The sequence below is a fragment of the Moschus berezovskii genome, chromosome 5 (assembly GCF_049115385.1).
Source record: "Moschus berezovskii isolate FMDL1 chromosome 5, NW_MosBer_1.0, whole genome shotgun sequence".
Lineage (NCBI taxonomy): Eukaryota > Metazoa > Chordata > Mammalia > Artiodactyla > Moschidae > Moschus > Moschus berezovskii.
In genome coordinates, this window is record NC_142464.1 from 87138864 (window position 1) to 87151591 (window position 12728).

The 12728-nt window shown below is 35.3% G+C and overlaps 1 protein-coding gene across 1 annotated transcript in view; it reads left to right on the forward strand.

Annotated features, from left to right (window-relative positions):
- ADGRL3 (adhesion G protein-coupled receptor L3) overlaps positions 1-12728 on the forward strand; it is a 984355-nt gene that overhangs the window by 826434 nt on the left and 145193 nt on the right. Inside the window, exons 14-15 of the mRNA XM_088836367.1 lie at positions 7543-7726; positions 8665-8787. Coding sequence (XP_088692493.1) covers positions 7543-7726; positions 8665-8787 — 307 coding nt within the window. The remainder of the gene's footprint in view (positions 1-7542; positions 7727-8664; positions 8788-12728) is intronic.

The following is a 12728-nucleotide window of genomic DNA, read 5'->3' on the forward strand; positions in this document are numbered from 1 at the left end:
TAAAATTTTGATTTGAATCAGTGTCTAAACATAGATTGGAGTACAATGTGTCCTATGCAGGAATGATGTTAAACTTTTGCTCTATTTTATTTTATTCTCAAATGCATACTTATTACAAAGTCAAAAATGAAGAGTTAAAGGTTTTTTTTTTTAATTTTTAGTTATAAATCAATGTAAATTATATATTTTTAATATATATACATATATATAGTGAGAGAGAGAGAGAGAGTCAGAAAGCAAGAAATTGGACAGAGGCGATCTGAAGACTTATTTTTCTTTCTCTACGTAGCCTGAGATTTATACATGACATATATTAAACATGGAGAAAGAAATGGCAACCCACTGCAGCATTCTAGCTTGGAAAATCCCATGGGCAGAGGAACCTGGCAGGCTACAGTCCATAGGTCACAAGAATCAGACACGACTTTGCACAATCTTTCTTTCTTTCTATTAAACATAAATATATATATGATATAGTAAGAGAAACAGTGTTTAGCATGATTACTGTATATATTGATAAAAAATATTGTGTTCATGAGAACATAGGAAAAAGACAAAGATGTGGAGGTAGAAAATAAAATTTCATGTTACTAAGCAGTTTTTCAAAAGGATGTCAGCAATTATTAATTTAAATTTATCCACTAATGGGAGATAATTGCTCTTAACATTCTAATAGGCTGCCTAATGATAATATACATATATATGAACATATGCTTCAACACAAAAGAAAAAAATGAAAATTCATTAAAAAATGATGAATGACCCCAAGAACTTAAGATCTAAGTTTATAAATCCTTTATGTAAATATATTTAATGGCTGTAGATATTCTACACAATACAGTCCAAACTGCTATCATACTGAAAATCTTCTAAGATCTGAATTATACTCACCATTTCTCTCACTTTATTCTTTTTACCCTTTTTTTAATCTATCTTTTCTTACATCATGCATTCTTCTCACCCCAAACCCAACCCATTTCTTGCCTCAATACCTTCATTTTTTCTTTTTTCATTTTTCTTCATCAACTTGCTTATTATTTTCCTCAGCCTCAAATTTCCTCTTCTTAGGTAAAAAAAGCTTATTTATCTTTTAGTGTCTGATTCAAAACCAAACACTTCTAGGATCTTTTATCCTTCTTGGAAAGAATTCAGTACTTTCTGTCCCATGCGACATGTTTACCTTCTGCTTTGGAGTGTAGGCAAATTGAGAACAGATTTCCTTGTTTTTCCTAACCACACCCAGCTGTGATTTCCCTAGTTCTTTGCATATCATAAATATTTAATAAAATATGACTTGCACTGAAAGTTAAAATGAATTACTTTCATTCGCTGTAATTCATCCTGCCTTCCTTCCAAACCATGCTGATATCTGGTCACTCAGACTTCTTGGTTGACATAGCAAAAAGTTACAGGAGTAAAAGTACATGTTTTCAGTTTCCCTAATGTACTAATGATTTGATAGTAAAAGTAGGATATTTTTGTTTAATGGGCCTTTATTGAATACTAAAATGTCTCAAAACACTAAAATTTACCCTGGAAAAATAAAAATGAACATGATATGTCTCCTGAGGACATCATAATCTAGTGAGAAAGCCAGACCCAAATATGAATAATTCTATTAAAGGTGCATAAGTACTAAAAAATGGGAGACCATTGTTGACATCGAGTCTCTGATGATAATGATTTGGATAAAACTGGATAGTTAATAGATTTTTTCATTTGTACTTAGATAATCTTTGCTCTTATAAAATCAGAGATTTTTTTTTTTCTCTACTGATGTGAAAGGGAGAAAACTCACTTTCATGTGAATCTTCACTCAGTCAGTTCAGTCGCTCAGTCATGTCCTCCTCTTTGTGACCCCATGAACTGCAGCACGCCAGGCCTCCCTGTCCATCACCAGCTCCCGGAGTCCACCCAAACCCATGTCCATCGAGTCGGTGACGCCATCCAACTATCTCATCCTCTGTCGTCCCCCTCTCCTTCTGCCCTCAATCTTTCCCAGCATCAGGGTCTTTTCCAATGAGTCAGCTCTTTGAATCAGGTGGCCAAAGTATTGGAGTTTCAGCTTCAACATCAGTCCTTCCAATGAACACCCAGGACTGATCTCCTTTAGGATGGACTGGTTGGATCTCCTTGCAGTCCAGGGACTCTCAAGAGTCTTTTCCAACACCGATAATTCAGCAAAGAGTTATTGAACATTTACTGTGTGCCAGGCAGTTTTGGGCACTTACAAATGACACGATCACTACTTTCATGAAGTTTACCTTTTTTTGAGTGAGTGATCTACCAGTTAAATAGTTTTGTAGGTAAATAAATATCTGACACACCTTAGATAATGATACCTGTTAAAGAAGACAAAACAGATAATAGATTTAAGTGGGTGACTCTCCTTAGATATGCTGCTAATGGAAGACCTGTATGAGCAGCTGATACCTGAGCTAAAACCTGAATGAGATCATGATTAAAAAGCTTGTCTTCAAAAAAACTACCATGATGGTATAGTTGTATATCCTCTCAAAGGCATTCATTCTATTTGGATCCTTATTTTAATGGTTTTCAAGCAAGGAAGAAGGGTAACTAAGTTTCCCAGGTGATTTGGTTACCTAGTTTAAGATTTAGAGTTTACCTTGGTAAGAAATGCCATTGATATATTTCTCACCATGGACCTTCTTATGTATTCTTGCTAAGGAATTCTGAGTATTTCACAAGCACATTCTCCTGGAAAAATGAGAATTAATATTGGAAAGATATACAGCTATTTTTCACCAAAATTTCACAGTAGTTACAACAAATAAATACAGCGTCCCTTTTGAAGTATATGAAGTGTAATTAAACAGTTAAAAACCTTTTAACAAACATGCTATAATTAAATGCTCAGTGTAAAATTAGTCAAATGAATTTGCTTAAGATCTGAATTTAATGATGAGGGGTCAGATAATATTGTGCAGTGTCAGTATATGTCCAGAAAGATATGGGATGTCCATAATTCTGGTATGAATCTAACTGACCTTTCACACTTCCTAATTCATGTTTGATATTTAGGAAGGCAAAAGTGACTTTAGAGTCTAGTCTGTAAACTGTTTAATAAGAAAAGTAGTATCTTATATTGAATGCCCCTGCTGCTGCTGCTGCTGCTGCTAAGTCGCTTCAGTCGTGTTCGACTCTGTGCGACCCCATAGACGGCAGCCCACCAGGTTCCCTGTCCCTGGGATTCTCTAGGCAAGAAAACTGGAGTGGGTTGCCATTTCCTTCTCCAATGCATGAAAGTGAAAAGTGAAAGGGAAGTCGCTGAGTCGTGTTTGACTCTTCGTGACCCAATGGACTGCAGCCTACCAGGCTCCTCCGCCCATGGGATTTTCCAGGCAAGAGTACTGGAGTGGGGTGCCATCGCCTTCTCCATGAATGCCCCTCACCACCCTCAAATTGAAATATGATGCATCTTATTTTCTTATGCAGTTCACACTTTGTTAATTGGTTAGAAAAGATCAATTTGCCCAAAGGCACACTGAAATATGTGGTGGAACCAGAATATAAATTCCCAGGTTCATCTCCTATTCAGTTTCTTGTGTTTTGAAAAAGATAGTAGGGTGAATTAACATTTAGTTTTTGGCAAGGATATTTTTAAATTAATATCACCAAATTTTAAATTATTTAAGTCTATAATGTCAAAACCATTAGGTATTTTTGTTTGTTTTCCCTTTTCAATCAAAGCATTGTGGTTAGAATATATTTTTTTGATTCATTCAGAATTAATCTTATTTATTCTAACTTTAGAATATAAATCTTAGGCCAATAAAAAAATGATAGCAGATGAGAATTTGATGAGACCTATTGATCAATAAAGTGATGTCCCATTACCTCACTTTAATCAAATTCATTGTGTATTTCCTGTTCAACTTTGATTCTAAACTGGAGTTAAGTTCATTTCTTTGGAACCAAATAAAATGAAAAATCAACTTGTATTTTAAAGAAATGTTTTTGAGGTAGTGAAAGCAATGCAATAACTAGTTTGACCAGAAAAAACTCCCAAAATGGAAGCTTTATTACCAAATGTCATCATTTGTGTGTAAAATGTATAAATGTATGAATATATAGGGAAAATGAACTATAGATGTTCTTTTGCTATTGAATATTTGTGACTGTTTATTTGGTCTTCATGAAACTGGTAACAGGGACATGTCAACAACCTTTGGAAAGCTTACACAAATTGTATTAATTATAAAGCTATTAAAATTGACTTAATTGTACTGTCTCACTAGCAGAAAACAGGTTAGTTCAAGCCTCTAGAATACATATTATGAATTTTTTTAAAAAATCGTTTATTATTTTTTTTTTTTTGCACTTGGTCTTTGTTGCTGTGTGTGGGTGTTCTCTAGTTGCAGTGAGTGGGGGCTGGTCTTCTTTGCAGAGCATGGGTATCTCATTGTGGTGGATTCCCCTATTGTGGAGCACAGGCTCTAGGGCACACAGGCTTCAGTAGTTGTGGCACACGGGCTCAATAGCTGTAGCTTGAGGGCTCTAGATAGCGCAGGCCAGTAGTTGTGCATGGGCTTAATTGCTCCATGTCATGCGGAATCTTCCTTTCCCAGGGATCAAACCTGTGTCCTGTGCGATGGCAGGTGGATTCTTACCCACTGTACCACCAGGGAACAATATGAACTATCTAAAACACATGTTCCTCCCATTCCTACATAGTAGTTAAGTTGCGTACAGTTCTGCTTATGAGATTGTATTGCAGAAGAGTCATTCCTTCCAGATCTCACTTCAGTGTGAATATTTTGCAGTTATCAGGGATGACTTGTGCTTTATTCAGTGAATACCTCTCTTCTTCCCACACTGAACTTTGATATCAAAAGAAAATAATGATAGGATTGCACCTAAACACTTGTTATGAGCCAGGCAACCTTATGAAATGATTTCATTATCATCTCTAATTTACAGAAGAGTACAAAACAGTTAAAAACCTTGCCCAATAGCACACAACTAGTAAGGTGGCAAAGTACAATTGCAGACTCAGCAGATCTGGTTCCAAATCCCACACTGATTTTAGCACCTGAGAATTCTGTCTCAATTCTTGTGTTGACATTTCCTTTTATATACTTAGGCAATCATAATAGGTGCTATTTTAAAAATAAATAAATACTAGATTTGTGTCTTAACCCACCCAGATTTTAGGACCTGTCTTTTCTGCAATAAACTTGGAAATAATTTAGGCTTTAATAGAAAACTTCTCTAAAGACTTTGTCTTATTTGGGACAAAGCAGTTGTTAAAATATGCTCAAAATATATAATGAAAAAAATATTGCACCTTATATATTTTCAGTTTCAAAACTAAAATAATATGGGGTGTGTCTGATGTATTTACTGTCAGTTTAAAGACTCAGTATTTTAGCTAAAGCACCCCATTTGTAAACAGTTTCCTATTTAGAACATCTCAGAGTTGACTATAGTTGCTTCTTTTCCTTTTGCATTTTTAAATTAAAAAAAATAAAATAATATCTATAGAGGGAAGAACAGAAACGTTACATTATCTCCCCAAAATGTTCCCTGAAGTAAGGTTTAATCAATGTAAGGTGATTCACTAATGTTAAAATGGTTGGTCCATAAAGAACTGGCATAATTTTTGTCACATATGGGGTTTTCAGAGCATTTCTAATGAATTAAGAAGATCAGTGAATCCCAGAAAGAGTACTTCCTTGCACTCAAGAGGTCAGTGTCCTCTGTTTGGCTTCAGACAATACCTAAACTTTTTTGTTGTTTGATTTCTATCCGGCACCTCCTTTTTTTTGGCATGTCCTGTTGGCATCAACCCATAGAGAACTTCCTGGAAAGCAGATCAGATTGCTGTGATCCAGAAATGCTTTTGTCTGGTTTCTAGGTCATGTTTTAAACACAGAACAAATAACAGAGCTAAGCATACTATGTGGAAATACTCAGTCATTAAACTCATGAGGGACTTCTTTTTTAATGATGCAAAGTACTCAACTTGCAAGTAAAACTATTTTATGTACAAATCCAGTGATGTTGATTTTTAGCCAGAACTTGGAAGAGCTGGGAAAAATATCAAGAACAACTTTTATCAAAACGCAGATTAGTTTTTGAAGCTGGTATTAATTGGAAGCAAGGTGTTTCATTATGAAGCTGAATTTTTAACAGTTGTTACTTGGTTACTATGAAAACACCAGCCAGAAGAAAACACTGCAGCTTAATGGGTATTCCCCCAGTCTCTCCCACTCCCTCTCCCAAGGTGTCAATACTGTGAGTCCTGTTTTACAACACCTGTGTACTGCCTGGAAAGTGCCCGTGTTTGCTGTTTATTCAACTTTATTTCCGGATTAGATGAATATTTCATAATCAACAGGTTCAAGGAAGATCACTTTCAAACTGCCAGTGGTGTATTTTTCGGTTGTGAAATTCTCTATGTTTGAGTGAAATCTTAAGAAGACCTTAAGGAAGAATTGTCTTTTCTTGCAACCCAGAGTATTGAGCTAACCATGGGAAATATATTTGTTGTAACTAGAAAGACAATTCTTTTGGATGAAGCAGAGAGAACCTTGGTATTTTATCTCTATGTGTGAGTGTAATTACTGCTGATTTTTTTTTTTAAGGAAAAATGCTCAAGGGCCATAGGTAGCAAGCTCCAACTGCTTCCTCCCCTCCCTAGTAGTAAACAGCACAAAGGTTTCTCTTCCGAAGCCCTGGGAGTATGTATGCTTTGATATTTTCCCCATTCCGACATTTTACTAGCTAGCTAAGAAAAAAATTGGTGTGCTTAGTGAATTCGAAGAAGGCAGTGGCACCCCACTCCAGAACTCTTGCCTGGAAAAACCCATGGACAGAAGAGCCTGTCCATGGACTGCAGTCCATGGGGTTGCTAAGAGACACGACTGAGCGACTTCACTTTCACTTTTCACTTTCACACATTGGAGAAGGAAATGGCAACCCACTCCAGTGTTCTTGTCTGGAGAATCCCAGGGACGGGGGAGCCTGGTGGGCTGCCATCTATGGGATCGCTCAGAGTTGGACACAACTGAAGCGACTTAGCAGCAGCAGCAGCAGCAGTGAGTTCTTAACCTATATATAACAAATTCTTGTATTGTCCTGTCTTTAGTCATCCTTTTGATTTCTATTATGTTCAGCATCTAGTTTTATGGTGATGTATAGAGGAAATCATTTTTGTGGTGATGTGATGAAAGTGTTAGTTTGAATTACTTGCCAACAGTTTCCCAGCCAAATAATTTAATTATGTGATTATAGTCTTATTGAAGCCTTTGCTATTGATTTTAAGAAAGAAACATAGCTCTATTTGTTGTCCTTCAGAATAAAAAGCAGGTTTTCCTGTTGTCTTAAAAAGTCTCAGCTAGGATTTTACAGGACAAAATAATGAATGCTTCCACTGCAGCATGTCACAGGGGAGGCTGGGACAATACTGAATTCATGCACACCAATGATTCTTACTTGCTGGGCAGCATGTATTCCTGGATTTCTGACAGCCCTGTGGGTTCACTAGAGACCACTGTCATTCTGTTCATCTTCTTGCAGGCAATGGTCGAGACAGTTAACAACCTCCTCCAGCCACAAGCCTTGAACGCCTGGAGAGACCTGACTACAAGTGATCAACTGCGTGCAGCCACCATGTTGCTTGACACTGTGGAGGAAAGTGCCTTTGTGCTGGCTGATAACCTTTTGAAGACTGACATTGTCAGGGAGAACACAGACAATATTCGTAAGTGGCTTTTGTTATACAGAAGGGCCATTGAAGGAGGAAAAAAGCTATCATCTTGTTCAGCAGAAGAGGGAAAAGAAAAAAGTATCATCTATGGTGGACCACATATTATGAGTGGTACTTTATTTCAGGGGAGATAAGTTATTGTTTTTTCTATACTTAGGAGGGTATCACTTGTCGTTGGCTTAGAAGTGTCCTCATAATCATGCATGTATCTTTCCAAAGGCATTTCAATACTGACTATATTAGCCTTACCTGAGATCAAGGACAGGAAGACCCTTTTTTTTTTTTTTCAATTTTTATGTGTGAAACTGATATATACATATAAGTTTCTATTATTGGGGGGTAGTATTTTAAATTTTATCCTATGGGTCACTTCAGTTATAATAAGAATCTCTCTGATTTATAAAGAAGCTAGTAATTTAAGTGAAGGTGTTAAAATAATTTCTGATAATTGTGTTGCTAGGTCATAAAATGTATAAATCTTATTAGAGTGTTTAAGGATGTAGCTGACAGTTTTATTTCAGAAGATTTGATAAAGTTATTTCAAACTTATTAGATTTAAAGATGAATCAATATTGATATAATAGTAGAGATCCAGATTATAAAAAGATTTCACTTAATTCATAAAACAAAGATAACATTTTGAAAGTAAACTGATAGTCAACGACAAACTGTATTTGAGCTTTAATTTTAAATTCTAGGCTTTATAATTGATAGTCTTACTTATCTGATTTTTAATAACTTTTATTTGCTTTATTTTGAAAACAAATGAAATACTAAATAAAAAGAATTTCTAAAAACACTGGACTACTATAAAGTATAGCAGATGAAGATCAGTTCCAGTGTTTGGTGATTTCAGAAATGTTTCAGTAATTAGATTATCTTAATTTTGGCATGTTTCTCAATGAGTACTGACATCTTTCTACCATTAATAGAATTGGAAGTTGCAAGACTGAGCACAGAAGGAAACTTAGAAGACCTGAAATTTCCAGAAAACACCGGTCATGGAAGCACTATCCAGCTTTCTGCAAATACTCTAAAACAAAATGGCCGAAATGGTAGGTTAGAATTTGTCTATTAAGTTTAATGGAATTGAACTTATCATTAATTCATTGAGTCTTAGGTTGGAATTTTAGATTTGCTATCTAAAATCTTTACTCTCCTCTCACTCCACTGATCTCTTCTTTTCTTTCTTAGCTTCTGCACTAACAATATTTTAATGATATTTGCACTACAAAATTTCCAGTTATATTTGGAAATTGTTGTTACCTTTCAGATGCAGAAAAATATCAGAAACTTGAATGTGAGTAAAATTGATAAACAACAAAATTCAGAAGTTCTGACTTTTTCATTTGGAAGGAGTAACTCCCACCAACTTGACAGATTTTGTTTCTAAAATTTCTAGTGGAAATTTTATTTATAATTTAAAAATTGTATTTTCCTTATTAACTTGTTTTTGAGGATGATTCTATGCTTTTACTTTGCAAAGCATATAGAAAATATAAATGTAAGCAGATGCTTTTGGACAATGGAACTAATAGATACAGATCAATTTAGTACCAGATTATAGTAACTGAGTATAATTAAAATTAAATAAATATAAAAAAGTCTCATAGAGAGTATGTCTCAAGCCTCACTAATATTAACATTTTTAAATAAGAAGGTAATATCTTTTAACCAACTATGTGATAGGAAGATGACTTCAGGTTGTACAACCAACTCAAAGCTGATGTTTCATATTACAAGGTAAATAGTTCTGAAAAAGAAGAGACTTAAATAATATCAAGAAAAACAGATTATGTTTGCTGCCAGCAGAACAAAATTCTTTAGTTTTGGAAATTTTATCAGCCCTATCTTAAAACTGTATTTATTTTGAGGCTAAGTGTGAATTTCTGACTATGCCAAAGGCTTTGACTGTGTGGATCACAATAAACTGTGGAAAATTCTGAAAGAGATGGGAATCCCAGACCACCTGACATGCCTCTTGAGAAACCTGTATGCAGGTCAGGAAGCAACAGTTAGAACTGGACATGGAACAACAGACTGGTTCCAAATAGGAAAAGGAGTACGTCAAGGTTGTATATTGTTACCCTGCTTATTTAACTTATATGCAGAGTACATCATGAGGAACGCTGGGCTGGAAGAAGTGCAAGCTGGAATCAAGATTGCTGGGAGAAATATCAATAACCTCAGATATGCAGATGGTACCACCCTTATGGCAGAAAGCGAAGAGGAACTAAAAAACCTCTTGATGAAAGTGAAAGAGGAGAGTGAAAAAGTTGGCTTGAAGCTCAACATTCAGAAAACAAAGAGTGTGGCATCTGTTCCCATCACTTCATGGCAAATAGATGGAGAAACAGTGGAAACAGTGTCAGATTTTATATTTTTGGGCTCCAAAATCACTACGGATGCTGATTGCAGCCATGTAATTAAAAGATGCTTACTCCTTGGAAGGAAAGTTTTGACCAACCTAGACAGCATATTAAAAAGCAGAGACATTACTTTGCCAACAGAGGTCCATCTAGTCAAGGCTGTGATTTTTTCAGTGGTTATGTATGGATGTGAGAGTTGGACTGTGAAGAAAACTGATTGCCAAAGAACTGATGCTTTTGAACTGTGGTGTTGGAGAAGACTCTTGAGAGTCTCTTGGACTGCAAGGAGATCCAACCAGTCCATTCTAAAGGAGATCAGTCCTGGGTGTTCTTTGGAAGAACTGATGCAAAAGCTGAAACTCCAGTACTTTGGCCACCTCATGCGAAGAGTTGACTCACTGGAAAAGACTCTGATGCTGGGAGGGATTTGGGGCAGGAGGTGAAGGGAACGACAGAGAATGAGTTGGCTGGATGGCATCACCGACTCGATGGACGTGAGTTTGAGTGAACTGCAGGAGTTGGTGATGGACAGGGAGGCCTGGCGTGCTGTAATTCATGGGGTCCCAAAGAGTCGGACGTGACTGAGCGGCTAAAATGAACTGAACTGAACTGAACTGAAGTGTGAATACTGAAGTAGTGCTAAGATTTTCTATAGAGTGAAATCAGATTCCTGATTCTTCCTAATGGTTTACCTTCTTTGGATCTTGGCCCACATCAGTTTATCGTATTGACAGAGAGTTCTTCACCTCAACTTACACTTAGGATGAAATAAAATGACTTCACAGACGTATCACATGCTCCCTAGTCTAATTCCTTCCTGCCTTAGCAGCTCCAGCTCATGTCTGTTTTTAGCATGCTCTCTGTGATCTAGACAGTCTGGTCTTGATTTTCTTTTTTAAATTGAGATATAATTGGCATATAACATTATGTTAGTTTAAGGTGTACAACATGGTGCATTGATATTTGTATATATAATAAAATGACACCACAATAAGTCTAATTAGCATTCATCACCATAGAGAGTTAATTTTCTTTTTCTTGAGAGAAGTTTTAAAATCTATTGTTTTATCAATTTTCAAAATAAGTAATATAGCATCATTAACTAGTCACCATCCTCATGACTTATTTATTTCATAAATAGAAGTTTTTACATTTTACCCTCATTTTACTTACCTTTACCCTTCACTTCTAGCCACCAGTAGTCTGTTTTCTTTATTAGTTAGTTAGCTATTTTGTTTTTTCTTAATATTCTACATGTAAATGAGATACTTATGTTTTTCTATTTGACATATTCACTTAGCATAGTGCCCTCGTAGTCCATGCGGTTTATAGCAAATGACAAAATTTTCCTTTTCATGGCTAAAAATTGTTCCATTTCCCATTTTATATCTCTTTATATAATTATATATAAACATTCTCTTTATTTGTTCATTTATCAATGGATACTAGTTTCCATGTGTTGGCTATTATAAATAATTCTATAGTGAACATGGGGGTGCATAGGTCTTTTTCAAGTCACTGTTTTTATTTGCTTCAGATAAATACCCAGAAGTAGACTTGCTAATCATCTGACAATTCTGCTTTCAATTTTTTGAGGAATCCTCATATTTTTAATTTTTTGTTTTCTATATTAGATATATCATTTATATTTTAGCCAATAATACACAGGGATTCCCTAGTTTAGTCTCAGTACTATTTCTTGAATGTACCAAGAATATTCCCTCATCATACATTTGTATTTTCTTTCAAGTGCAATTTTTACCTTACTTTTTCTAGAAGCTTCTCTGTCATTCACTGCTCAGTATAAATATTAACCCTTTAGGAAATTTTTTCCTGTTGCCTCAAAGGTTGACTAGTCTTTCCCAATCATCCTTTTCCCATTAGCCATTTTCTGCAAGTGCTTCTTCATAGTATTTATTTACTTGTCATTGTATGAAATTATTATTAATAATAATTATTATCCTTTTAAGTTTCCTGCATATTGTCTAACTCTTTCTCTAGGAGATGATCTCCATGAGAACAAGAAGCTTTCCCAATATGTTCATTGGTGTAACCCTAGTGCCTGGCACATGGATGCAATCACCAAGGGTTTATCAAATGAATGTATGGATTTTCAGATATAAAGCCAATGAAGATTGAAATATGTCTACATTAGTCATATAGACATATAGTTTACATAGTCATATAGTTTTGAACTCATTTTACTTACTGAATTAACGTGTACATGTGTATGTGTGTGTTTTAGGCCACATTTAAGCATGAATTCTGGAGTGGAGATTTTGTAACAATTATATATGACAAATTGCGCTGGTAAAACAAGGTGGGATGACAGTCTGACACCATTCCACAAGGGTAAATTGGTATGAATTGTCACCAGTTATAAACCAATTAAAATAGCAGTTGTTTCTGTCAACGAGAAAAATACATAGCCATTCCTAAGTTTAGCCCTCCAAAGATTAATATTTTTATGTTAAATCTAGAGGAAAAGAACTAAAATTAAATGCTATGTTGTAACAGTCAAGAAGTATTCAGTACATTATTGTTTGTATTAGAAAGTATAAGAATGCCCCATTCCATTATGTAGCTCGGATAATAATATCTTTACTGGTTTAGAAATCTTATAGTAT